Here is a 26,604-nt window from a genome sequence, read left to right on the forward strand (position 1 = left end):
ATGAATAGGAGAGGGCTCCTTGGGGTTCTTGACAGAGTCTGTCCCTTGGCTTATTTGCATATTTGCATAGATATTTGTGGGCTCATTTGTGTCCTCATTGGCAAACTGAATTTGCATGGGGCCGGGCTGCAGTCCAGTTGTGTCACCCTGGCATATACACAGTTCCCAGCGTAGAGGGAAACCCAGAGGAACTGGCTGTAAAGAGGAATTGGCCCCGGCTGACCCCCTGAACCCAGGTAGGGACATGTGCACTGTGGTGCCTGCTGAAGGTGGGCAAGGGAGCTGAGCAGGGACTGGAAGCTACTGTACCCCCTTTTTCACCTCCTCCCGCATCTGGAGCCCCTCGTCCTCCACACGTGCGAATCCAGGAGCCACAGAAGGTGGGGCGCAGTGGGACACGGGTAGGAGGAGGAAGAATATGGGGAGATTCTAGTCCCTCCCACTTAGAGATGCGGTCGCCATGGTGACTGAGGACCAGTGAGGTGGGATGGGGTTGAGGACGGGGGGTGGGGGTGTGGCAGGGGCTGAGGCACTGGGAGACCGGAAAGCCTGGCATTCCAGAGGGAGGGAAACGCAGCGGCATCCCCAAGCTCCAGGTAAGGGAGCGGGAGAGCTGACAGTTCTGAAGGGAGAGGGCGGGGCCATTGTCTGGTGCTCGCTCTGCCCTAAGGAGGGGGCAGACAGAGGGGTCGGGCCATTGTGCGTGATACTCAGCGCAGCCTTCCAGAGCTAGTCAGACTGGAGGAGGGGACCTGGGAAGCTCTGGGTAAGGGGTTAGGAGGGACTGAGCTGGTGAGTGGCAAAAAGGCTGGGAGACAGTGGGGATGGGAAAAGGTGGAGGGACACAGGGGGCGTAGAGGTTTGGGGACATCCCTAGTGCCTACACACGCTAGGCACTCAATACATATAAGTTGACTTGACTTGCTTGTGATCATAACAAGAGGGCAGGTAAGGGCCGGGGCAGGTGGAGCTAAGTCAGGGAAGCCAGGAAGCAAAGCTCCCCAGGACCGGGCTCTTCTGTGGACTGCCCCTGAAGCTGAAAGGGAGAAGGAGGTGGGGGAAACTGGACCTGCCAGATCTCTGGTGAAGCCAGGAGTGGCTTCTCTCCTGGCTCCAGGAGCTGCTCCTTTAGTGAAGCATCCATGCTCTGCAGGGGCTCAGAAGAGACTGAGTGCCTGGGGCTGGCTGAAGCTCAGAGGTAGCATGGAGTAGGGGCGGGAAGCAACCTCTCCATCTCCCCTCCCACCTCCACATCTAGACCTTTCCTCTGCACAATAGAACCTGGCAGGAAGGGGCTACCATCAGATGCTGTGTAGGGGTTGCAGGGGATGAGCTGGACTGTGGCAGGGCAGAGGGTGCACTCAGTGTTGTTGTCATGGCAGGACCCAAGGCTGGGCTCCAGGGCTTGTGGAGAAATGGGCTGGGGGAACCCCCAGGTTAGAGCTATGAAATGGCACAGCCCCTGTGGGCGGATCCCTGAACATCTGACCCCTTCCCACTGCCACCCCACCTGACCTGCTGCCTGAAACCATCCCCAGCCAAGGGACTTCTCCTTCGCCTTGGTTTCCTCATTTGCACGGTTGTCAGGAGGGGTATGTCAGAGTACCCTGTCAGCCCTGAGCTTCTTTGATGCTGTGTGCAGGACCTGCTATATAATTTGCGGGGCCCAGTGCAAAATAAAAATGTAGAACCCCGGCCGGGCACGGTGGCTCACGCCTGTAATCCCAGCACTTTGGGAGGCCGAGGCAGGCGGATCACGAGGTCAGGAGATCGAGACCATCCTGGCTAACACGGTGAAACCCCGTCTTTACTAAAAATACAAAAAATTAGCCGGGCGCGGTGGTGCGCACCTGTAGTCCCAGCTACTCAGAGGCTGAGGCAGGAGAATGGCGTGAACCCGGAGCTTGCAGTGAGCCGAGATCGCGCCACTACCCCCCCCTGGGCGACAAAGGGAGACACCGTCTTCTTCAAAAAAAAAAAAAAAAAATGTAGAACCCCTTGTTTAAGTATTATAAGGACTTTGAACAGAGCAACAGCAGGGCATTAATCCAAGCATGGCCCTTCTGAGCACAGGGCCCTGTGTGGCTGCACAGGTCTCGTGCCCGTGAAGCCAGCACTGGCTGGGGCCCTGCCAGTTGAAGCAAGGGAGATGGCAGTGGGGCTTGGGGTCTGACTCCAGAGACTTTGGTGTAAGGGGTGCACTGCTGGGGGCAGGGTGCCCTTCCCATTGGGCTCTTTTTGACCAGGAGGCTCTTGCTAGAGGCAGGGGGTGGTACCTCACAGCCTTCCTTCAAGGAGGTTTCTGTTACCTCTGAAACGCTTTATTGACCCAAATAAGCACGCTCATAAGGGCCACGCTTGGGGCCGGGCACAGTGGCTCACGCCTGTAATTCCAGCACTTTGGGAGGCCGAGTCAGGCAAATCACTTGAGGTCAAGAGTTCGAGACCAGTCTGGCCAGCATGATGAAACCCCATCTCTACTAAAAATACAAAAAAAAAAAATTAGCCAGCCTTGGTGGTACATGCCTGTAGTCTCAGCTACCTGGGAGGCTGAGGCAGGAGAATAGCTTGAACCCGGGAGGCGGAGGTTGCAGTGAGTCGAGATCGCACCGTTACACTCCAGCCTTGGCGACGACAGAGCAAGACTTTGTCTAAAAAAAAAAAAAAAAAAGCCCACGCTTGGTTTAATGCTCTGGTGTTGACCTGTTGAAAGCCCTCAGAAATCACCCCAGAGATCTTGTTTCTTAACCTAGAGTAGGCAAAGCTCACTACCCTCCCAGCCCACGCTTGCCTTCTCTATCCAAGTGGCTCAGAACTGTGGACTGGGGCAGGAGGGAGGACTGAGGGACTAGGACTCTGTAGAGTCTTTGTAGCTAAGAGATTTGCTATTGAATGAGGCAGATCTCAATTCAACTTGGCTTCTAGCTGTGTAACCTCTCTTCTTTATCTGTAAAATGGGATTATGTCCGTACCTAGCTGCTAAAATTGTTGGGAGGACTAAAGCCTGATAGTGTGAACTATTCATATTGGCTAGAGGGGCTGGGGAAGAGGACGTCTGGAGTTGGGAGAATTCTGGATGTCTGGAGGAAGAACTGGGGGCAGGGCATGGAGTCTTTCACTTCCGGGAAAGGCGGGAATAGGACATCAGGCTGGAAGTGTGGGGCTGGAACTCCCCCAACCTCCCCGTATCAGAACTCCTCCCAGTGACCCAAATAAGCCAATCTGTTTAAGCAGAGAGGCCCAGGGGAAGACCGGCTTCCCAAATCTGAGCTGGGGGTTGGGGAGACACAGAAGGTAGGGTCTGGATAAATGGGAGTTTCTCTTGATTCTAAGAAGCTGGAAGGGACCTGGAAAACAGCCTCTGGGAGAGTCTGGGGGAGTCCTAGGCAAGTCTTGACAGAAACGATTATTAGGCGGGATATGTCTGAGACCAACCCCTGGGGAAATTGAGAGAGACGAAAGAAGGCTGAGTACCTCAGATGAGGAATTATGAGGAGTAGCCTGAGCTGTAACATCCCCCATGTTGGCTGGTGCTGTAGCAGGAGGGATGGAAGTTACACCGCAGGAAGGACTTCCTGTCAGGGAGGAATGTGCATGTCAGATGGAAGTGGATTATTTATTAGAGTTGGATTAGCCCTGGGATGTCTGTGCTCTTTAACCTGCAGTCAGCTGACCGTGTTGAGTGGGCAGGAACCTACCTGCTTTGTAGGCCGTGGAGTTCTTGCCGCTGGATGCCTCATTAACCCTGCGTTATGAGGCTCCCCCTGGAGCCTTTGAGGAGGGGTAAGCAGCCATCTTTGGGGGTTGGGTGCCTCCAAAGTGTGGTCCAGTGAGCATGAGTTCAGATGAGAAATGTTCTGGGCTTCCTACTGGCCTGATTTTTGGGCTTCCTATTGGCCTGATGTCAAAGAGTGATGTAGATTAGACTACAAGGGGGACTTCCTCAGCAAAATCACAGATAAGAGCCTAATACAATTCTTTCATTTTTTAAAAAAGATTATGGCCCAGCTGAGAGTGGGAGGTTTAAAGGTTAGACCACTGCAGGGACTTCCCAGTAGGCAGGAGTGGAGAGACCCCACCTTGTGGGTAAGTGAAAAGAGGAATATGTCATGTCCCCTATACGGGAAATCTTGAGCAAGAAGAGAAACCACTGCTAGGCTGGTTAGACTGGCTGTGACATGATGGAGAGACAGGGGAATCGCTGAAATGACCTAGAAGGGCCTCTTAAAGTTTCTGGTTGGACCGAGCAAGAGGAGGGAGAGAGAGGTGTGTCTCTTGTGAGGTGGGTGAACCTCTTTTTATTCCCTCCCAAACCACCAACTTCCACCCAAGCCAGGATCTGTCACAACTCGAGAGGTGGAAATTCCGGTTTCCCTGGCCCAGAGCTCCCAGTTCTGGCTTTGGCATGATGGGCACCTGGAGGGCCGCACTCCCGTTCCAGCCAGGCTGAGCCTTCTGTCCCCTGCTTCTGGGGCCTGGGAACCCCCCTTCTTCTTTCTCCTGAATGGCACCCCCGCCCTAGAATCCAGATACCGAGTTTCCTACTGTGGCTGGTTCAAGGGTATGTGAGGTGAGATGGGTGGCTTGGGGTGGGTGGTCTTGGGAAAGATTATGTAGAGGCCCAGGGAGGCAGACACAGGAGCAAGAGACAAGGGGGCCGGGGAGCTGCAGAGGTTGGGAGCCGACCAGCCACCCCTGCCCAGGCAGCTCCCCAGGAAATGCTTCTAGCCAACCTGGCAGGATGGACCCTCATTGCCTCCCTGGAAGAATCAGGCCAGGCAGGACTGAACCTCAAAGACCCTGAGCCCAGCTGGGGCTGGGGGAGAGGTTAGAGCAGACAGACTCAAAGGTCTGCCCACCTGGGTCAGAGCTGAGTATGAGGCACAGGTGTCAACAGATCTGAAAGTGACAAGAGAGTAAGGTCTGAGGAATTTATATTTTGGGTGCAGGAACCTGCTCCCCAAAATGTCCCCTGCCCAGAGCCAGGCAACGGTTTGGGCTTGGGCTATGAGAAGAGGGAAGGCAAAGGAGGAAAGGCAGGAAAGACGTCCTGAGAATAAGGCAAGAAAAGGCAGACCAGAGCTGTTGGTGAGAAGACAGCAGAAGAAGAAGGATAGGGGACACCCACAGGGGACAGCGAGGTGACAGGCTGAGGCTTGGAAGGATGATGAAAGTGAGACTGTCTTAGGGCCCTTCTAGATAGGGAACATTCCCTGCCCTAATGTCCCCCACCCCCCAACCAATACACACGCTTCTGCTGCCTGGGGCTCTCCTATTGGTCCCCAGGGGGGATGTGGTAAGAACTGCTCACCCAGAAAGTGCCCGGGTGCCTGTTTCCCCAGAGCTCCCTGGTGACAGTCTGTGGCTGAGCATGGCCCTCGCAGCCCTGGGCCTGGACCCCTGGAGCCTCCTGGGCCTTTTCCTCTTCCAACTGCTCCAGCTGCTGCTGCCGACGACGACCGCGGGGGGAGGCGGGCAGGGGCCCATGCCCAGGGTCAGATACTATGCAGGTAAGTGTATGATGGCAGCAAGTGTGGGGATGGCAATGGAGAGCTGGAGGTGGGTGGAGGAAGGAGAGAGGAACAGAGGAGAGTGGGGAAATGGACATGGAGAAACGGGGACACAGAGAGAGATGCCAGGGAGAAACAGAGGGTTTCGGAGAAAGAGACACAGCCAGAAATAGAAGTCCAAATGGAAAGAAAAGCCACTGGAGAGCAGATTGAGGAAAACGGGGGCCATGGGGCCACAGGCACTGCTTCTTCCAGTTCTCCAAAATTGGTAATTTTTCTTTCCTTCCTTAAATATCACTGTCACCATGCTGGGCACCTCAAACTCCTAACTGCTTCACACTCCCAAGTACCCCAAAATCAAGGCCCATGCTAGAAGACCATGCGTCGACCCGGTGACCCAGGGCACGCCAGGCCCATGCCAACCACATAGATCATGCTGGACCATACATGTCCAGGACTGTGTGATGGTTGGTCGGAGAATGGGCCCTGGAACCCACACGCAATCACAGCTTGACTGGTTTCTTACCGAGACTGTGGAGGCTGCTGGTCCCCTCACCTCCAGGGAGAAGACTCAGGAAAGGATGTAGACACTGTAGGAGTTGTAGGTGACTGGGCGTGGCTGTGTCTTTACCATCTTTCTGGGGCAATCAGTAAAGGAAACGTATATTGCCCACTGATGCAGAGACCTCCTCTGTGTTGGATGCAGGGCGTACAAACATGAATAAGCCTCAGCCCCTGCCCTCAAGGTGATTTGTTCAGTAACCGAGGGATTTATGCAGCTCTGGGGGAGGCTTGGCCTCCGGGAGATGCTCCTCCCTGAGGCCAGCCCTTTCAGCCCGCAGCTGCACCATATTCCCCAACTCCTCCCCTCTGTCCTGTGTAAGATTCCCTGAGCCTACAAACGTATCAATTAGCTAGTCAGCTTTCTAACTAATGCAACAGTGCAAGTGCTAATGAGAGAGGATCTGAGGAGCTCCTTCCTCCTTGCTGATGTGCCAGTGGGACAGGAACATACACCCTCACCCACCCCACAATGCCAAGGTCATGGAGAGGACCTAGGTGAGCCTCCCACACCTGGCTCACCATCTTTGCCCAGGGGACATCCAGCCATGCCCACACGGATCTTTGAAGAAAAATGCTTCCTCTCTGTTCATGACTCTACTGGTGGGAATTTCCTTTAACAGAAGAGGAAGAAAGCAGGGGTGGTTGGGGGGGGGGTGGCGAGAGGGACCCTCTGACACACACCCTCCTGTCTGCATGTAGCTTTGCTGCTTGTGGCTGCCAACACTTTCCTGTTTGTCTGTCTGCCTGCTGCTCCCCGTCCTAGTGAGGACCAAGGCATCCTCCCCCATGGTAGCCCTCCGTGTCCCAGGCCTGGAAGAGCATCCATTGTGCCTCACTTTATTTCCTGTCCCCATTACTCTGTCTCTGGCTGCCTCTTCTCTCTACTGTGGGCTCAACACACAAAGCTCTTGTGGCTGCCGGCAGGATGGGCTGAAGGGGAGAACTGCTGGTGGAGGAGAGTGGGTCTAGCTGCCAAGGCCCGGGGAGCACACTCAGGCAACCCTTCCCCTTCCCCCACTTTTATCTCAGGAGTCAGCTGCCCACCAAGTCCTCATCACTCTCTCCTTCTTACTACCTCCAACAGGGGATGGACGTAGGGCACTCAGCTTCTTCCACCAGAAGGGCCTCCAGGATTTTGACACTCTGCTCCTGAGTGGTAATGGAAAGACTCTCTATGTGGGGGCTCGAGAAGCCATCCTGGCCTTGGATATCCAGGATCCAGGGGTCCCCAGGCTAAAGAACATGGTAAAGAGTCCAGGGATAAAGAGTGTGGGCTGGGAGTGAGAAGGGGGCCAGCAGCTGCCCTGGGCTTGGCTGCCGGTGCATGAGTAACAGCTCAGTTGCTGCTATCTGTAATCAGCAGTTCTCTTTATATGTATATCGTGACAATATAACAGACAGGAAATGTTGTGGCCTCACTTTTTTTTTGAGATGGAGTCTTGCTCCATTGCCCAGGCTGGAGTACAGTGGCATGATCTTGGCTCACTGCAACCTCCACCTCCCGGGTTCAAGCAATTCTTCTGCCTCAGTCTCCCAAGTAGCTGGGACTACAGGCATACACCACCATGCCAGGCTAATTTTAATAGAGATGGGATTTTACCATGTTGGCCAGGCTGATCTCGAACTCCTGACCTCAGGTAATCCGCCTGCCTCAGCCTCCCAAAGTGTTGGGATTACAGGCGTGAGCCACCATGTCTGGCCTGTGACTTCACTCTTCATTGGTATTGTGAATAGTGATTGAATAATATTAACTGCAAAAATGGCTGATATGGAAATCATTGACATATGAGATAAACACTGACTCAAATTATGTCAACAATTTGACATCTACCCACTAGTAGAGATCACTGATGCTTCTGTGTCTTTTTCTTTCTTTTTTTTTTTTTTTTGAGATGGAGCCTTGCTTTGTCACCCAGGCTGGAGTGCAGTGGCGCAATCTCTGCTCACTGCAAGCTCCGCCGGCTCCTGGGTTAACGCCATTCTCCTGTCTCAGCCTCCCTAGAAGCTGGGACTACAGGCGCCTGCCACCACGCCTGGCTAATTTTCTTTTTGTATTTTCAGTAGAGATGGGGTTTCACCGTGTTTGCCAGGATGGTCTCGATCTCCTGACCTCGTGATCTGCCCGCCTCAGCCTCCCAAAGTGCTGGGATTACAGGTGTGAGCCACCGTGCCCGGCCTTTTTTTTTTTTTTTTTTTTTTGAGATGGGGTCTCACTCTGTTGTCCAGGCTGGAGTGCAATGGCATGATCTCGGCTCACTGCAACCTCTGCCTCCCGGGTTCAAGTAATTCTGCCTCAGCCTCCTGAGTAGCTGGGATTATATGCGCCCGCCACTAGGCCTGGCTAAAGAGACGGGATTTCACCATGTTGGTCAGGCTGGTCTCGAACTCCCAACCTCAGGTGATCTGTCCGCCTCAGCCTTTCAAAGTGCTGGGATTACAGGCGTGAGCCACCGTGCCCGGCTGCTTCTGTCTTAGTCACCCTATTACTGGGAACAATGTGAGGAAGGAAGGAAGAAAGGGAGAGAAGGCACTAGCAATATAGCGATCACCTCCGTGGTTCGTGTATCCTGATGTGTAGTCTGCTGACCACCTGCACATACGAGATGCTGGTTAAAAATGCAGATTCTCTAAGGCGTGACCCAGGAACAAACATTTTAAACAATTTCCCCAGGAAATGTGCGGTTTGACAACTGCTGCCATATATACCATTCTTCGTGTTAGGTGTTTTGTATATGCCACCTGGTTGTATCTGCCAGTAGCCTATGAAATTGACCAAGATCTCTCAGTCAGGAAATAGCCAAGTCTAGATTTAAACTTGGGTCTGTCTGATTCCTTAGGCTGTGTTCAACTACGGAGCTATGTCTGATATCAGTATTATTCAAGTAATAGCCATGGTCACAAACTGATGCTATTACTGCCCATCAGCATGTCACTAAGCACCATGCCTGCTGTTGATTTCACATCAGAGAAGGGAAGCAGGTCACAGCGAGAACTGAAGACCTCATTTCTTTTCATCTCGCCCTCCCAACTCCCCACTTTCAGATACCGTGGCCAGCCAGTGACAGAAAAAAGAGTGAATGTGCCTTTAAGAGGAAGAGCAATGAGGTAAGTGGAGGTGGGGGAGTGGGGGTAGAGTGGGTATAGAGCCCTGGCATCCCTAGACCATCCCTGGATGACCTCAGATTGGGCGGCAGTGGAGGGTGCTTGTTTGCATGGTTATCTCCTGGATTATGTTCTACAGAGAGGTACAGGGACTGCCCCAGCATTACCCAGCCTTTCTCCTCAGTGAGGGGGCAGGCTCTGGGGGTCCAGGAAGTTGAGGTAAGTGGCCTGGAGACCTAAATTCTCTGTCCCCCTCAGACACAGTGTTTCAACTTCATCCGTGTCCTGGTTTCTTACAACGTCACCCATCTCTACACCTGTGGCACCTTCGCCTTCAGCCCTGCTTGTACCTTCATTGTGAGTTCTCTGGTGTCCAGTGCTCAGGCCCCCAAGCATTCCTTCTCACATCTACCCCCGGCATTCCCCTGTAGCTCTGGAAAACTCTGACCTTCCAGATGCAGGACCCTTATGAACTTCCTGGCCCCAGACCAATTTCCCTCTATGTCACTTTCCCTTCCTTCCTCAAGCCCCTCATTTCCCAGATGTGAGACCTTGGCGTTCTGGCCCCCCAGCCTCTCTCCCCATTTAGGAACTTCAAGACTCATACCTGTTGCCCATCTTGGAGGACAAGGTCATGGAGGGAAAAGGCCAAAGCCCCTTTGACCCCGCTCACAAGCATACGGCTGTCTTGGTGGGTAAGTATCAGGTTTCCCACTTCATCCCAACATCTGCTTTCTCCGGTCACACTGTGAAATATGAAATAGTACAGAGTTTTCCAAAAGGCAGGGAAAGCTGGGTGTAGTGATGCATGCGTATGGTCCCAGTTATTTGGAAGCCGAGGTGGAAGGACCCTTGAGCTTAGGGGTTTGAGTCTAGCCTGGACAACACAGGGAGATCGTCTCAAACACACACACACACACCCACACACAAAACAGACCTTAGTGCCTCACGCCTGTAATCCTAGCAGTCTGGGAGGCTGAGGTGGCTGGATCACGTGACCCCAGGAGTTCGAGACCAGCCTGGTCAACATGGTGAAACCTCATCTCTACTAAAAATACAAAAATTAGCCAGTCATGGTAGGGCGCACCTGTGGTCCCAGCTACTCAGGCGGCTGAGTCACAAGAATTGCTTGAACCCGGGAGGTGGAGGTTGCAGTGAGCCAAGATCGCACCACTGCACTCCAGCCTGGGCAACAAAGCAAGACTGTCTCAAAACAAAACAAAACAAAACAAAACAGGCAGAGGAAAGAGAAAGGGAAGCCAGAAGCCTCAGAGCACAAGATCAGAGGGAGAATTAAGCACCCCAATCACCAGCTCCTGCTGAAATTGTCACAAAAAGTGGTGGAGAAAGATGGATGTGGAGAGACACAGAGGCACGAGGGTCTGGGAAGGGTATTGGGTAGAGAGGAGGCCTGAGACTGAGCCACTGTTCAACAATCGTGTGAACACTTCCTCTGGTGTACTGGACACTGTGCTGGGTAGTATAGGAGTTATAAACAAGAAATCAGACCGGGTGTGGTGGCTCACACCTGAAATCTCAGCACTTTAGGAGGCTGAGGCAGGTGGATCACTTGAGCCCAGGAGTTTGAGACCAGCTTGGGCAATAGTATAGTGAGACTTCGTGTCTACTAAAAAAACAAAACAACAACAACAAAATTAGCCAGACAAGTGCCTGTGATCCCAGCTACTTGGGAGGCTGAGGTGGGAGGATCGCTTGAGAAGGTCAATGCTACGGTGAGTTGTGATGGCACCATTGCACTCCAGCGTAGATGTGAGCAAGACCCTGTCTTGAAAAAAAAAAAAAAAAAAGAGAGAGAGAGAAACCATGTTTCAATGCACTACTGGACACCAACTATTACAGACTTCCCACCTCCCACCTGGCTTCCTGGAGGAGATGGCCTTCGGCTTTTCCACAGGACCTTGAAGATGTAGACAGATGGCAGGGAAGGTGTTCCAGGGAGAAAAGGGTAGTGGAAATGGAAAACACAGTCACCTTCCAGGATCAGTAAGTGATTCTACTTGGCAAGTGGTTCAGCTAGGTATGTGAGGGAGTAGCCACAGAAAGGCTAGAAAAGTGCCCAAACACGGAGGGCCGCACAGGATGGCCATTTCCTGTGGAGAGACGAAGCTAAGAGGGGTGCTTGGTGAGGAGGGGAAGCTGGGCTTTGGGGCTCCCTAGGAAGGTGCAGAACTGATGCAGGGTCCCCAAGACTGATATGGATGCCAGTCCCGGTCAGAGGCAGGTCTGTGGAGGGCAGAGGAGCCGTCCACACCATCAGTTGTCTCTTCTCCTCTCCCCCACCCTAGATGGGATGCTCTATTCTGGTACCATGAACAACTTCCTGGGCAGTGAGCCCATCCTGATGCGCACACTGGGATCCCAGCCTGTCCTCAAGACCGACAACTTCCTCCGCTGGCTGCATCGTAAGGACCTGACCCCCGCTGGCCCCCTTTCCGGAGTCCCGGTGACCTTGCTAATTCACTCAACTCTCATTTGTGGAAGGTACAATGTGTCCATTACTGTTAGGCGCAGGGGGTATATGGCAGAGAAGAAGACAAAGCTCCGGTCCTCTTGAAGCTTTCGTCTTAATGTAAACACATTAAAGAAGCACCAGTCATCCCCTCCCCACACGGCTACCCCTCGACAAGCTGTGGGACCCGAGGAAGCCTGTGTCCTGGCCCCCAGGGCCAACCCAGGGGTTGTCACTCAGGCAAACCCAGGGCATCCAGGGGCTCAGTCCCTAAGCCCATCTGCCCCTCCCCCGCAGCGGACGCCTCCTTCGTGGCAGCCATCCCTTCGACCCAGGTCGTCTACTTCTTCTTCGAGGAGACAGCCAGCGAGTTTGACTTCTTTGAGAGGCTCCACACATCCCGGGTGGCTCGAGTCTGCAAGGTCGGCGGCCGGGGCGGGGGGGCGGGGCTAACTGGAGGATTACCAATAGGGAGATGGCAGGGGCGGGACTGAGTGGTGGGTCCCCAAGGAGAGCGGAGGGGAGGGGAGGGGAGGGGGACCAGCGGTGTTGGGGAGCGCGGGGTGGGGCACACGGGGCTGGGGGGGCGGGGAGGACACACGGGGTTGGCGGGCCGGGGACACGCGTGGCTGGGGGCGCCCCCTCACTCTCCCTGTACCCCCAGAATGACGTGGGCGGCGAAAAACTGCTGCAGAGGAAGTGGACCACCTTCCTGAAGGCCCAGCTGCTCTGCACCCAGCCGGGGCAGCTGCCCTTCAACGTCATCCGCCACGCGGTTCTGCTGCCCGCCGATTCTCCCACAGCTCCCCACATCTACGCAGTCTTCACCTCCCAGTGGTGAGCAGCAGGGCCGGACCGTGGGGACTGGACACGGGACTTGACTCCAGTGAGGCCCCGGCTCGTGGGCGGAGGCAGGAATTGACGTGAGCCAGCACCTATTCAGCACTTTCACAGAGGAAGGCATTAAATCGTCACCACCTCTGAGGAATTTGACTCATGCCCTTTTTGTAGATGGGAAAAATAAGGCTCAGAGAGGTTCTAATTAGTTTATATTCTGCCTAGTTCCAAAAGGGATAGGAAGCATTTTGCAAAAGGCAAATATTAAAATCAATAAAATAGATAAAGAAATGGGAATAAAAGGAGAGTATGAGAAGCCAGGGATAAGGCCAACACATTACAAATGCTTGTCATAAGATGTAGTATAGTCCCTGGATGCCAGCCACAAATTTAGCTCTGCACTTCCTAATGGCCAGGGCAAACAGGGAAACACCATGGGTATCATAAGATAAAGTCGGCGGGGTGCGGTGGCTCATGCCTGTAATCCCAGCACTTTGGGAGGCCGAGGCGGGCAGATCACGAGGTCGAGAGATCAAGACCATCCTGGCCAACATGGTGAAACCTCGTCTCTACTAAAAATACAAAAATTAGATGAGTGTAGTGGCGCATGCCTGTAGTCCCAGCTACTCGTGAGCCTGGGGCAGGAGAATCCCATGAACCTGGGAGGCGGAGGTTGCAGTGAGCCGAGATCACACCACTACACTCCAGCCTGGCAACACAGCGAGACTCCATCTCAGAAAATATAAATAAAAATAAAGTCATTTGAAGGTTGAGAAAGGTTAACCGATTTGTCCAAGGTCCCTGAGCCATGGTCTGGCCCCATAGTGTTTAGGTACCCGCTAAAAATGTGTCAGGTACCAAACGTATTTGGGGTAAGTGGGGTCTGGTATCCACAGGATCCAGAACTGAGAGCCTGGTGTATACAATAGTCAGCTTCAAGAGAGCAAGAGAAACAGACCTCCTGTCTCCACAGACCAGGGCTGAAGGAATAAAAACAGTCTGGTAGTCAGGCACTGGTCGGTTCTCTGAGGACCATGGATCCACGAGACTGAAAGGAAGAGGGCTTTGTGTGGAGCCAGGCTAGAGATGGTTACACTGTCCCTCCAATGGGTGCAGCCCAGTCTAGGCGGGACAGGCAGGGACCACCCCAGGGCCTGAGCCCCAATTAATTCTCATTAAGGATAATCAGACTTCATATCCCAAGATGGGCCTAGAGCCAGGCCCTGGGCCAGAGTCAGAGAATTCCATGGGGCTCCCTTGGCCCTTATCAACACAGTGAGGGGAAGGAGTGGTAGCTGGAGGCTGGCCCAGCTCTCCACACTCTTGCCTCCTGGGCTTTATCACTGAGGGTGGGCCAGGGCTGGAGAGAGAGCTGCCTGGTGTGGCAGAGACCACAGACAATGTTCCCTCTGGCTGTCTCCAGGCAGATTGGCGGGACCAGGAGCTCTGCAGTTTGTGCCTTCTCTCTCTTGGACATTGAACGCGTCTTTAAGGGGAAATACAAAGAGTTGAACAAAGAAACTTCACGCTGGACTACTTATAGGGGCCCTGAGACCAACCCCCGGCCGGGCAGTGTGAGTACTACCTCCCACACTGAGCACAGTCTACACACACATGATGTGCGTGGAAAAGCACCTATCGTGGCATAGTAAAGGCCCAATAAATGTTAGTGCTCTCCACCCCACCAATCTTGTCTGCTCAGACATACACCTGGTACAGCTGCCTACATTTCACATGTGCCTAGCACCCTCTTATACACAGGGGAGTTGCCAGAGCCATCTCCCTTCACCAAGGCCAAGTGTACACCAAATATCTGGGTATATCACTATGGAAACAAGAGAACATGGGCTGTGTGCCAAGGACTGTCTCGGGCATTGCCACCTGCCTTTATTATTTAACTTTTTTAAAAAATCAGAGACCAGGCCGGGCGTGGTGGCTCATGCCTGTAATCCCAGCACTTTGGGAGGCCAAGGCAGGTGGATCACTTGAGGTCAGGAGTTCAAGACCAGCCTGGCCAACGTGGTGAAACCTCATCTCTACTAAAAATACAAAAATTAGCCGGGCATGGTGGTGCGTGACTGTAATTTCAGCTATTGGGAGGCTGAGGTAGGAGAATCGCTTGAACCTGGGAGGTGGAGGTTGCAGTGAGCCAAGATTGCGCCACTGCACTCCAGCCTGGGTGATAGAGTGAGACTCAGTCTCAAAAAAAAAAGAAAAAAAAAAAAATCAGAGGCCGGGCATGGTGGCTTATGCCTGTAATCCCAGCCATTTGGGAGACTGAGATGAGAGGTTCATTTGAGGCTAGGAGTTTGAGACCAGCCTGGGCAACATTGTAAGACTCTGTCTCTACCAAAAAAAATTAGCTGGGCATGGTGGCATGCGCCTGTAGTCAGCTACTCAAGAGGCTGAGGTAGGAGGATCACTTGAGCCTGGGAGTTCAAGGCTCCAGTGAGCTGTGATCATGAGAATGTACTCCAGCCTGGGTGACCAGAGTGAGATGCTGTCTCCAAAAAAGTTTTTAAATGAAAAAAAAAAAAAAAAATCACAGCCTGGGCAATATTGGGGGGAACTCATTTCTACAAAAGAGAAAAAAATCAGAGCTATTATATATATGTACGTTATTTGAAGAATCAGATAGATCTAAAATCAAATAGATCTATAGGGTTAACTACAAAAAGCAGTCCTATTTCCCATCCTTCACCTCTCCCCAAACATTTTCAACTCTTTTAGCTGATTCTTTTCAAATTTATCTCAAAATCTCTAAATAACATGCTTTTATTGCTACTTCTTGATGTTTCAGTTTCTGACAGTATCTGTTGAATTCCCATTGTAAAAGGTGAGAATTTAACTGTTCCCCAACCCCCATCTCCACCCAGTGGTGTGTTAGAGCTGGCTTGCAGCAGCTAGCAAGAACTGTTTTTGCACATCTTTTTCCAAATTTGTGTTCAGTGATATTACATTGGTAGCTTGAAATTAGCCATGGTGGAAGTATATGTCACAGAAATCAGCAAACAATGCAAATTGGCTTTCTAACCCTCTCCCAACAAAAATGACTTGGTCCAACATACAGTAACTGCACCCACCCCCAATCTCCTAATGTAGTTTTCTGGTAATTTTGGTTAGATCACTATTTATATTATGACTCTTCTTATTCACAGCTGAGCCAGGTAGTAAGCCATGATTACTTTTCCTTTTTGCATAGTTTTGTTTTCCCTGGGGCTAGTAATTATCATGACTTTTCTGCTTGCTTTGTTTTCTAAGCTCTTTATTTTTATTATTTTTTTTGAAACAGTGTCTCACTCTGTCACCCAAGCTGGAGTGCAACGGCGCGATCTCGGCTCACTGCAACCTCCGCCTCCTGGGTTCAAGTGATTCTCCTGCCTTAGCCTCCCGAGTAGCTGGGATTATAGGTGTTCGCCACCTCACCCAGCTAATTTTTGTAATTTTAGTAGAGATGGGGTTTCACCATGTTGGCCAGACTGGTCTCTAACTCCTGACCTCAGGTGATCCTCCTACCTCAACCTCCCAAAGTGCTAGGATTACAGGCATGAGGCACTGTGCCTGGTCGAAGCTCTTATCTTTAATTCAACCCCAAGCTCTTCCTAAATTATCTGAATCTCTTCTGAAGACAGACCTATTAGCTTTGCTAACAGTTTTATCTTCCTGGAGAGCCTTCCTGTCTGCTCCAGTCTGGACTAGTGCCCTCTACTCCTGGAGCACAGATGCCATCCTGGAATCCCCCTTCCTCATGAGCCTGGGGATTCCCCTTTGCCTCTTTCCTGTGACACATCTCGTGTTTCTTGCGTCCCATGGCTTCCTCTTTTTTTTTTTTTTCTTTTCAACTGTCTCATTTTGGTGGAGGTTATCCTCTGTAGATTCCTGGAAAAGGATACATGGCAGGTAAAACATTTTAAGATCTTGAGTGTCTGAAAATGTATTCTACTTTCCTATTTGATAGTTCGGCTAGGTATACGTCATTCTAGAATAGAAACACATTTCCTTCAAATTTTGAAGGCCTTGCTTTATTATCTTCTAGCTTCCAGTGGTGCTGTTGAGAAGTCCAAAGTTATTCTGATCCCTAGCACTCTGAATGTAACCTCGTTTTACTTCACCGAAATCTTTTTTTTTTTTAAATACTGATACTCGTGGAGCAGGGCTACCCTATAGGCAGCGTGCCTCACTGCCCTCACTGCCCTCACTGCCCTCACTGGAATCTTGTAGTGCTTTTTCTTTGTCCTGGTGTTCTGAAATTTCATGGTGTTGTGCTTTGATGGAACACTACTCATTTATTGTGCTGGGTGCTCACTGGGCCACTTCAGCCTGGAAATTGGTACTCTTAGTTCTTTCAGTTCTGAGTTTTCTTGAACTATATCTTCCTATGTTCTTCTTCTTCTTCTTCTTTTTTTTTTTTTTAGATGGAGTCTCACTGTCACCCAGGCAGGAGTGCAGTGGTGCAATCTTGTCTCACTGCAACCTCCACCTCCTGGGTTCAAGTGATTCTCCCACCTCAGCCTCCTGAGTAGCTGGGACTACAGTTTCATGCCACCATGTCCGACTAATTTATTTATTTATTTATTTATTTTGAGATGGAGTCTTGCTGTGTCCCTCCAGGCTTCAGTGTAGTGGCTCTATCTTGGCTCGCTACAACCTCTGCCTCCTGGGTTCAAGCGCTTCTCCTGCCTCAGCCTCCCGAGTAGCTGGGACTACAGGTGCCCTCTACCATGCCCAGTTAATTTTTGTATTTTTAGTAGAGACAGGATTTCACCATGTTGCCCAGGCTGGTCTCGAACTCCTGACCTCAGGTGGTTTGCCTGCCTTGGCTTCCCAAAGTGCCGGGATTACAGGCGTAAACCACAGTGCCCGGCCTTTTTTTGGTATTTTTAGTAGAAACTGGGTTTCACCATGTTGCCCAGGCTGGTCTTGAACTCTTGAGCTCAAGCAATACATCCACTTTGGCCTCCTAAAGTGCTGGGATTCCAGGCATGACCCCCTGTGCCCGGCCCTATCTTCTTTTCATTCAACAAATATTTTTTGAGGACACATGTGACTATTCTGGGCAGGGAATATAGAAGTGAGCAAAACACATGAAAGTCCCTTCCCTCATGGGGCTTACATTCCAATGGAGTGTTTTCTCGCTTTTTTCTGGACCTCCTAGACTAGTCTTCTCACTTTTTTTAAGCTTTCCTACTGTCCAGGTCTTTGGTTGTGTTCTATTTTTCTGGAAGAGTGTCTCAACTTTGTCTTCCAATCTTTCTGTCAGGTTTTTCATTTCTGTGTTCAGAGACAGTGAAAGAAAAAAGAAAGAAGGCCAGGTGCAGTGGCTCACACCTGTAATCTCAGCACTTTGGGAGGCTGAGACAGGTGGATCACCTGAGGTGAGGAGTTCAAGACCAGCCTGACTAACATGGTGAAACCCCGTCTCTACTAAAAATACAAAAATTAGCCAGGCATGGTGGCACACACCTATAGTCCCAGCTACTCAGGAGGCTGAGGCAGAAGAATTGCTTGAACCAAGGAGGCCAAGGTTGCAGTGAGCTGAGATTGCGCCACTGCACTCCATCCTGGGTGACAGAATGAGACTTCATCGAAAGAAAGAAGGAAGGAAGGAAGAAAGGAAGGAAGGAAGGAAGGAAAGAAAGAAGAAAGAGAAAGAAAGAAAAGAAAGAAAGAAAGAAAGAATGAAAGAAAGAAAGAAAGAAAGAGAAAGAAAGGAAGAAGAAAAAAGATTTTTTCTTTTCTGCCAAACAGTCTTGACCTCCTGGGCTCAAGTGATCCTCCTACCTCAGCCTCCTGAGTAACTGGAACTACAAGCACCCACCACCACACCCAGTTAATTTTTTAATATTTTGTGGAGGCAGGGTCTCAAACTCATGGGTTCAGGCAATCCTCCCACCTTGGCCTTTCAAAGTGTTGGGATTACAGGTGTGAGCCACCATGCCTCACCTGGGATTGTATAGATTAAAATAAATTTAAGACCAGGTACAGTGGCTCAAGCCTGCAATCCCAACATTTTGGGAGGCTGAGTTGGGAGGATTGTTTGAGCCCAGGAGTTTGAGAGCAGCCTGGGCAATATAGTGAGACCCCCATCTCTACAAAATATTTAAAAATTAGCTGTGTGGGCCGGGCGCGGTGGCTCAAGCCTGTAATCCCAGCACTTTGGGAGGCCGAGACGGGCGGATCACGAGGTCAGGAGATCGAGACCATCCTGGCTAACACGGTGAAACCCGGTCTCTACTAAAAAAAATTCAAAAAACTAGCCAGATGAGGTGGCGGGCGCCTGTAGTCCCAGCTACTCAGGAGGCTGAGGCAGGAGAATGGCGTAAACTCGGGAGGTGGAGCTTGCAGTGAGCTGAGATCCAGCCACTGCACTCCAGCCTGGGCAATAGAGCGAGACTCCATCTCAAAAAAAAAATTAGCTGTGTGTTGTGCCATGCACCTGTAGTCCTAGCTACTTGGAAAGGTGAGGTAGGAGGATCACTTGAGCCTGGGAGGTCGAGGCTGCACCCCATTGTACTCCAGCCTGGGCAACAGAGTGAGACCCTGTTTCAAAAAAAAAAAAGAGAAAAGAAAAAAATTTACATAATCCCTTCCCATCTTCCATTTTTCTCATGCATTTTTTTGTTTGTCAGAGTCTTCCACACCCTGGATCTTGATGACTGCATCTCTGTAGTGTAGTTTAAGTATTTCCTATAAATTGTTCAGTAGTTGGATCTAGAGACTTACTCAGATTCAGGTTTGGTTTGGAGGAGGGGCAAGATTACTTCATCATGGTTGTGTGCTCTTTTTTCTGGATGCCTGTAATGCCTGGTGGCCCTCTTTGTGTGAAGGAAAGACTCTTCTTTGGGAGCATTCACTTCCTGTTTCATGGGCGCACTATTTTCTTTTCTTTTCTTTTTCTTTTTTTTTTGAGACGGAGTCTCGCTGTGTCACCCAGGCTGGAGTGCAGTGGCCGGATCTCAGCTCACTGCAAGTTCCGCCTCCCGGGTTCACGCCATTCTCCTGCCTCAGCCTCCCAAGTAGCTGGGACTACAGGCGCCCGCCACCTCGCCTGGCTAGTTTTTTGTATTTTTTTAGTAGAAACAGGGTTTCACCATGTTAGCCAGGATGGTCTCGATCTCCTGACCTCGTGATCTGCCCGTCTTGGCCTCCCAAAGTGCTGGGATTACAGGCTTGAGCCACCGCGCCCGGCCAATGGGCGCGCTATTTTCACGTATCTCTCTTAGGATAGTAATGATGGATTTCTGTGAAGTTTTCTTCTTTCTGATTCATTTCTATTTTCTCTTAGGTTTTGTTTGTTTGTTTGTTTTTGGTTTTTGGGGGTTTTTTTGAGATGAACTCTCACGCTGTTGCCTAGGCTGGAGTGCAATGGCGCGATCTCGGCTCAATGCAACCTCTGCCTCCTGGCTTCGGGCGATTCTTCTGCCTCAGACTCCCGAATAGCTGGGATTACAGGCACACACCACCATACACAGCTAATTTTTGAATTTTTAGTAGAGATGAGATTTCACCATGTTGGTCAGGCTGATCTTGAACTCCTGACCTCAGGTGATCCGCCCACCTCAGCCTCCCAAAGTGCTGGGATTACAGGCATGAGCCACCGTACCCAGCATTTTTCTTTCTTTCTTTCTTTTTTTTTTTTTTTTGAGACGGAGTCTTGTTCTGCTGCCCAGGCTGGAGTGCAGAGGCGCGACCTTGGCTCACTCACTGCAACGTCCACCTCCCTGGTTCAAACGATTCTCCTGCCTCAGCCTCCTGAGTAGCTGGGATTATAGGTGACCACCACCACGCCCAGCTAATTTTTTTATATTTTTAGTAGAGACAGGGTTTCAACATGGTGGCCAGGATGGTCTCAAACTCCTGACCTCAGGCAATCTGCTCGCCTCGGCCTACCAAAGTGCTGGGATTACAGGTGTGAGCCACCGTGCCCGGGGTCTCTTAGGTTTTTGTTGGTTCTTTTTCTTCTTTTTTTTTTTCCTATTTGTTTGTTTTGGTTTCTTTCTTTCATGTTGGTGGTTTTAGTTACATGTCTGGTAGTCCTTGAATGTCTACTCATTTTAACAGCGGGGGACCTTGAAGCTGTTTGGAACTCTGTGTCCATAACTAAGGCTTGGAAATTTGGTCTCTGTTATACCACCACTGAGAGTGGTCTGGCTGGGCTGTTTGGTGGGAATCTTCAGTGTCAGTGTCTTTACTGTATCTTAGGTCGTTAAGTCTTTCCTCTTAGACCTCCAATCAGTTTCCCAGAGCAGCCTCTTCTAGTCTTCTGGGTGGAGGCAGATGATCTGGCTCTTGGTGTCTGGGAGCCACAGGGGAAGAGGGTTGGGTTTGGGAAAGAGTCTCATCATGTAGTATACCTACCTGTATTGAATCTCCCTCCTTTCAGGATGGTGTCCCCATCAACTGGGCCTGCTATCCTCCATCCAGAAATCCTCTGTTTTACTCTCTCTGGTGGATAAACCTCCAGTCTTGGGCCAGGATGTGGAAGGGGCAGTCACCCAGGTCTGTGGAGTTTGGAGAGTACCAGCCTGTTTCTTAAACAGACTTTCAAATAATCCTGCTTATTTAGCATCCCCATTAACCTCACTTCCAGAGGTGGCTGAGATTAGTAATTCGTGAACTTTAGATTAGTAATTCGTGCCTTCTAAATGTTTTGGGGCTTCCTCCAGGGCTGGCTTGAGAAGATTCCTCTCTCTCTCTCTCTCTCTGTTAAGTCTTTTCTGTTGTTCATTCGCTTTCCAGCTTCCAAAATGTGGACGCTTTTGCACTTCTCTCTTGTTCTCCCCATCCCTCGCCCGTCTAGGTTTATGTCTTTTTAAAAATTCCCTGGCCGGGCATGGTGGCTCACGCTGTAATCCCAGCACTTTGGGAGGCCGAGGCAGGCTGATCACTAGGTCAGGAGATCGAGACTGCCCTGGCCAACATGGTGAAACCCCGTCTCTACTAAAAATAAAAAATTAGCTGGGTGTGGTGGTGCATGCCTGTAATCCCAGCTACTTGGGAGACTGAGGCATGAGAATTGCTTGAACCTAGGAGGCGGAGCTTGCAGTGAGCCGAGATCATGCCACTGCACTCCAGCCTGGCAACACAGCGAGATTCCGTCTCAAAAAAAAAAAAAAAAAAAAAAAAAAAATTCCCTTTGGCCCAGGTGCAGTGGCTAATGCCTGTTATTCCAGCACTTTGGGAGGCCAAGGTGGGAGGATAACTTGAGGCCAGGAATTGGAGATCAGCTTGGGTAACACAGTGAGACCCCATCTCTACAAATAAAAATTAGCTCGGGCCAGGCGTGATGGCTTATGCCGGTAATCCCAGAAGTTTGGGAGGCAGAGGTGGGTGGATCACTTGAGGTCAGAAATTGGAGACCACCCTGGCCAACATGGTGAAATCCCGTCTCTACTAAAAATACAAATATTAGCCGGGTGTGGTGGTGGGCTCCTGTAATCCCAGCTACTCAGGAGGCTGAGGCAGGAGAATGGCGTGAACCTGGGAGGTGGGGCTTGCAGTGAACCGAGATCGCACCTCTGCACTCCAGCCTGGGAGACAGAGCAAGACTCTGTCTCAAAAAAAAAATAAATAAAATAAAATAAAATAAAAAAATTAGCCAGGCATGGTGGCACACACCTGTGGTTCTAGCTTCTCAGGAGGCTAAGGTAGGAGGATGGCTTGAACCCAGGAGGTCAAGGCTGCAGTGAACCAAGATCATGTCACTGCACTCCAGCCTGGATGACAGTGAGACACTGTTTCAAAAAAACAATTTTTTAAGTGTAATTATCATTTGTTTTGTGTATTTGTTACATTGTGTGCATGACAGCCTTTGTTAAGGGTGTCTGAGGAGTATGGAGCTGACAGGGGCACTGGAATGCCGGGAAAGAGCTTCTTCAACTGAGATCAAGGCTTCCTGGAGGGAACCACTGCAAAAAGGCCATCAGGCAGTTTTCAAGTTATGTGACAGAGGGCAAAGATGGCCACAGGGTGCTCTGAGTTTTGGGATGGTCACATGACACAATCCAGCACTTGAACCTGGGGTACATGCTCCCTCATTGTGAGGCAGGATGTAGGCACATGACTGTGCATTTAGGCATATATGTGACCAAGAAGAATGAGAGAAATGGAGAACACTGGAGAACACAAAGTATCAAGAACTTCTCATCAGGCAATCCCAAAGCCCTCTGCTCTTTTCCTCTTCTTTGCCTCTGTATCCTCTGTGGTTCCAGTTCCAGCTGAACTTGTGACAATCCCAAATCACTGCTTCCTCTTTTTCAGTTTCTCATCATCTTCAGACTTTCTGGAGACTGAAGAGACATTCAAACCAAATCTTTGAGCTCTTTCCTTCAGCTTATCCAAGTTAACCATAGGTTTGTTATCAGATGACAGACCTTTTGTTGGAACTGAAGAAATCCCAAACCTAGCTGCCCGAGCAGCTTTCTTTCTTTCTTTTTTTTTTTTGAGACGCAGTCTTGCTCTGTCGCCCAGGCTGGAGTGCAGTGGCCGGATCTCAGCTCACTGCAAGCTCCGCCTCCCGGGTTTACACCATTCTCCTGCCTCAGCCTCCCCAGTAGCTGGGACTACAGGCGCCCACCACCGCGCCCGGCCAATTTTTTGTATTTTTTTTAGTAGAGACAGGGTTTCACCATGTTAGCCAGGACAGTCTCGATCTCCTGACCTTGTGATCCACCCGTCTCGGCCTCCCAAAGTGCTGGGATTACAGGCTTGAGCCACTGCGCCCGGCCCCGAGCAGCTTTCTTACTCTCCAAGCTCTGTGACCTTGGAGAGTAAGAATTTGTTCAGCCCTCTTCTGCATTCTCTCAGTCTGTGGTATTTCAGATATAATTTTCACCACTTTATTCTCTGCTGCCACATTAACAGTTTTTTCAGGGGGTTCTTCCTCTTTTACAGGGAACTCAATGGGCTTTGTTTCTTCTTCCTCTGTTTCATCTCCCAGTACATCTTCTTCATTTGCCTCCTCTTCAGCGTGTTCTTTAAGATATGCCTGGAGTCTGTGGATAAAATCTTGCTTTATTCCCTTGGTCTCCAAACCACAAGCAAGACATTCTTGCTTTAGTTCGGCAAGCTTCAGCTTATGGAACTCCACTGTCTCAGTCGCCATCTTGTTACCCCTCAAAAAACAATTTTTAAATTAAAAAAACTCCCTTTAACCTGTAATCCCAGCACTTTGGGAGGCCAAGTTAAGAGGTTCACTTGAGGCCAGGAGTTTGAGACCAGCCTTGGCAATATAGCAAGACCCTGTCTCTACTTGTAAAAATAAACAGCAACAAACAAAAAAAACCCTTTGGGAGGACATGAGAGTAGGTGCACGTGCTCATTCTGGCATCAAAATGAGATGTAGATGTTATTACCTTATTTTGCAGATGAGACAGTTGAAGGTCAGAGAGGTGAAATAGCTTATCTAAGGACACAGCTTTTAGGTAACAGAGTTGGGGCTGGCCCTAAGACAGTGCTCTTGGAGAACAAGGATCCTGACTGAAGATCAGGACACAGGTGTCCCAGAGTCACAGCATCCTCATATTAGCAGGGCCTTTGGAGAACAGTTGGTCCAACCCCCTCATTTTATGGGTGAGAAAAAGGAGGCTCGGAATGGAGAAGGGATTCTCCCAGAGTCATGCAGCAAGTTCGTGCAAAACCGTGATGAGAAATGCTCCGTGCTACACCAACCCTTTCTGTGACATTCATTCAGTCGTTGACTCAGCAAACATTTATTGAGCACCAACTGTGTGCCAGATCCTGTGCTATGCCAGGAAATGCAGACATGAGTAAAGTTTGGTCCTTTTTTAAATTTCTTTTTTGAGACAGAGTTTCACTCAGTTGCCCAGGCTGGAGTGCAGTGGCACAATCTTGGGTCACTGCAACCTCCACCTCCCGTGTTCAAGTGATTCTCCTGCCTCAGCTTCCTGAGTAGCTGGGATTACAGGTGCCTGCCACCATGCTTGGCTAATTTTTGTATTTTTATTTATTTATTTATTTGAGTCTCTCTCCGTCGCCCAGGCTGGAGTGCAATGGCACAATCTCGGCTCACTGCAACCTCTGCCTTCTGGGTTCAAGCAATTCTCCTGCTTCAGCCTTCTGAGTAGCTGTGATTACAGGCATACCACCACCCCCAGCTATTATTTGTATTTTTAGTAGAGACAGAGTTTCACCATGTTGGCCAGGCTGGTCTCGAACTCCTGACCTCAGGGTGATTCGCCCGCCTAGGCCTCCCAAAGTGCTGGGATTACAGGTGTGAGCCACTATGTCCAGCCATAAAATTTGGTACTTGCCTGTAAGGAGCCTTCGTCCTGCTTCCTGCTGGCTGCCAGGCCTCCTTGCTGGAGGTGCAAAAGAGGAGAACAATAATAACAGTTAACATTGGCTGAGTGCTTGCTTCATGCCAAGCACTGTGTGAATTATTTTTCATGTATTAGTGCATTTCATTTTCCCAGTGAGCCTATAAGGCAGGTCTTGGTAATAGGCCCACTTCACAGCTGAGGAACCTCAGGCATGCAGAGGCTGGGATGCACAACCAGGCAGCTCCAGAGTGGGAGCTTTAACCACCACCCTGAAATGAGGACTGCCATGAGGGAGGGGGCGAAGGAGAAGCGCACGCGTCGGTGGGAGGGTGAACTGAGGGGAAGGGGCCAATGAACCTGATCTGCCTCCCTCCTCCTTTAGTGCTCGGTGGGCCCCTCCTCTGATAAGGCCTTGACCTTCATGAAGGACCATTTCCTGATGGATGAGCAGGTGGTGGGGACGCCCCTGCTGGTGAAGTCTGGTGTAGAGTATACACGGCTTGCAGTGGAGACAGCCCAGGGCCTTGATGGGCGCAGCCATCTTGTCATGTACCTGGGAACCAGTGAGTAAAGAGTTCCGGGACATCCCCCGGAGGACTAGAGCAGAGGCTGCCCCCAGGTTGAGGAGGGAAACCCTTGAGTTCATTCATTTATTCATTCAACAGCTGTTTACTGGGCACCTGCTATGTGCCTGGCATTCTTCTAGGTTTTGGAAATACAGCAGAGGAGTAAAACAGTCCACTCCCTACCCTTCCTGAGCTTTGTATGGTGGGGGAGGCAGACAGGGAGGTCTTTGGTGGCCTTATCAAGAGCTGTGTGTCTTAGAGGGGAAGCTATGTTAGAGGAATTTTGAAAGGTGAGTGGGTGGAGGGGAGCTGGAAACCGCATTGTAGAGATCACTCCTTCAGGAAACTCAGCTGTGAAGGGAGAGAGGAAGGAGATGATGGCTGGAGCAGGGAGTGGAGCCCAGCTGGGGTTCTTGGTTTTGTTTTTCCCCTCTCTTTGCCCCCAGGGTTCTTGTTTTATAGACAGGAAGGACTAAGCATCTAGTAGACAGGGGGATGGCAAAGAGATGGGTAGAAGAAGGGATACATGGCAGGTAAAGTTGTGGAGGGAGCAGGCGGCCAGAGTCCAGGACACATGTGGAGCTGAGCAGCTGTGGGTGGCGGGGAGACAGCACCTGAGCTGGGCTGGGAGTGAAGTTGTAGCAGCGTGGTGTGACTTGGTGGGTGTGCAGGCTCAGGGGGCAGAAGCCAAGGGAGCTCTTATTTGAAGGCTTTTGTGTTCTCTATGTAGGTGAAGCACACAAGGTCATGAGCTGGGAGTGAGGGGGCAGGAAAAGTGGGAAGTTTGAGGAGAGAGGGGTAGATTCAAATAGCCATTGTGGGCTGGGTGCGGTGACTCATGCCTGTCATCCCAGCACTTTGGGAGGCCAAGGTGGGTGGATCACCTGAGGTCAGGAGTTCGAGACCAGCCTGGCTAACATGGTGAAACCCCGTCTCTACTAAAAATACAAAAAAAATTAGCCATGTGTAGTGGCACGCACCTGTAATCCCAGCTATTTTGGAGGTTGAGGCAGGAGAATCACTTGAACCCGGGAGGCAGAGGTTGCAATAAGCCAAGATTGTGCCACTGCCTTCCAGCCTGGGCAACAAGAGTGAAACTCCGTCTAAAAAAAACCAAAAAACAAAGTAGCCATTGTGGAAAGGGGGAGAGGGAGTCAGCAAGGAATGCTGCAAGACTGCCCAGGCCGACTGCTCAGGCAGGGCCTGGCTGAGGAGGATAACCTTGAGGGTGAGTGGAAGAAATCTGTCAAGTTCATTCATTCCTTCAGGCCATA

The 26,604-nt window shown here is 50.7% G+C and overlaps 1 protein-coding gene, 1 long non-coding RNA gene and 1 pseudogene across 8 annotated transcripts in view; 1 reads left to right on the top strand and 2 right to left on the bottom strand.

Moving 5' to 3' along the window:
* The first annotated feature begins 112 nt into the window (after positions 1-112).
* SEMA4A (semaphorin 4A) overlaps positions 113-26,604 on the top strand; it is a 29,964-nt gene continuing 3,472 nt past the window's right edge. The window contains exons 1-11 of one of the 6 annotated variants that reach the window (XM_023214019.2): positions 113-236; positions 5,343-5,510; positions 7,159-7,319; positions 9,117-9,179; positions 9,435-9,533; positions 9,766-9,871; positions 11,483-11,599; positions 11,944-12,068; positions 12,311-12,483; positions 13,907-14,057; positions 25,147-25,327. In XM_023214019.2, the coding sequence (XP_023069787.1) occupies positions 116-236; positions 5,343-5,510; positions 7,159-7,319; positions 9,117-9,179; positions 9,435-9,533; positions 9,766-9,871; positions 11,483-11,599; positions 11,944-12,068; positions 12,311-12,483; positions 13,907-14,057; positions 25,147-25,327 (1,465 nt within the window). In that variant the 5' untranslated portion in view covers positions 113-115. Of the gene's footprint in view, positions 237-3,680; positions 4,283-4,328; positions 4,571-5,342; positions 5,511-7,158; positions 7,320-9,116; positions 9,180-9,434; positions 9,534-9,748; positions 9,872-11,482; positions 11,600-11,943; positions 12,069-12,310; positions 12,484-13,906; positions 14,058-25,146; positions 25,328-26,604 lie in introns of those variants that run through there. The other 5 variants (XM_023214025.2, XM_023214020.2, XM_023214021.2 and 2 more) reach the window with 5 other exon arrangements.
* LOC116418920 lies at positions 2,607-6,327 on the bottom strand. Of its 2 annotated transcripts, XR_004229132.1 has the most exons (4): positions 6,037-6,327; positions 3,699-3,898; positions 3,475-3,575; positions 2,607-2,651 (listed from the first exon to the last, which is right to left on the bottom strand). It is a non-coding gene; the product is annotated as an uncharacterized LOC116418920 (long non-coding RNA). The 2 variants fall into 2 exon arrangements; XR_004229131.1 differs by lacking the exon at positions 3,699-3,898.
* On the bottom strand, positions 22,630-23,593 carry LOC116418750 (annotated as a pseudogene).

This window comes from Piliocolobus tephrosceles, chromosome 1 (genome assembly GCF_002776525.5).
Source record: "Piliocolobus tephrosceles isolate RC106 chromosome 1, ASM277652v3, whole genome shotgun sequence".
In the NCBI taxonomy this organism is placed as follows: domain Eukaryota; kingdom Metazoa; phylum Chordata; class Mammalia; order Primates; family Cercopithecidae; genus Piliocolobus; species Piliocolobus tephrosceles.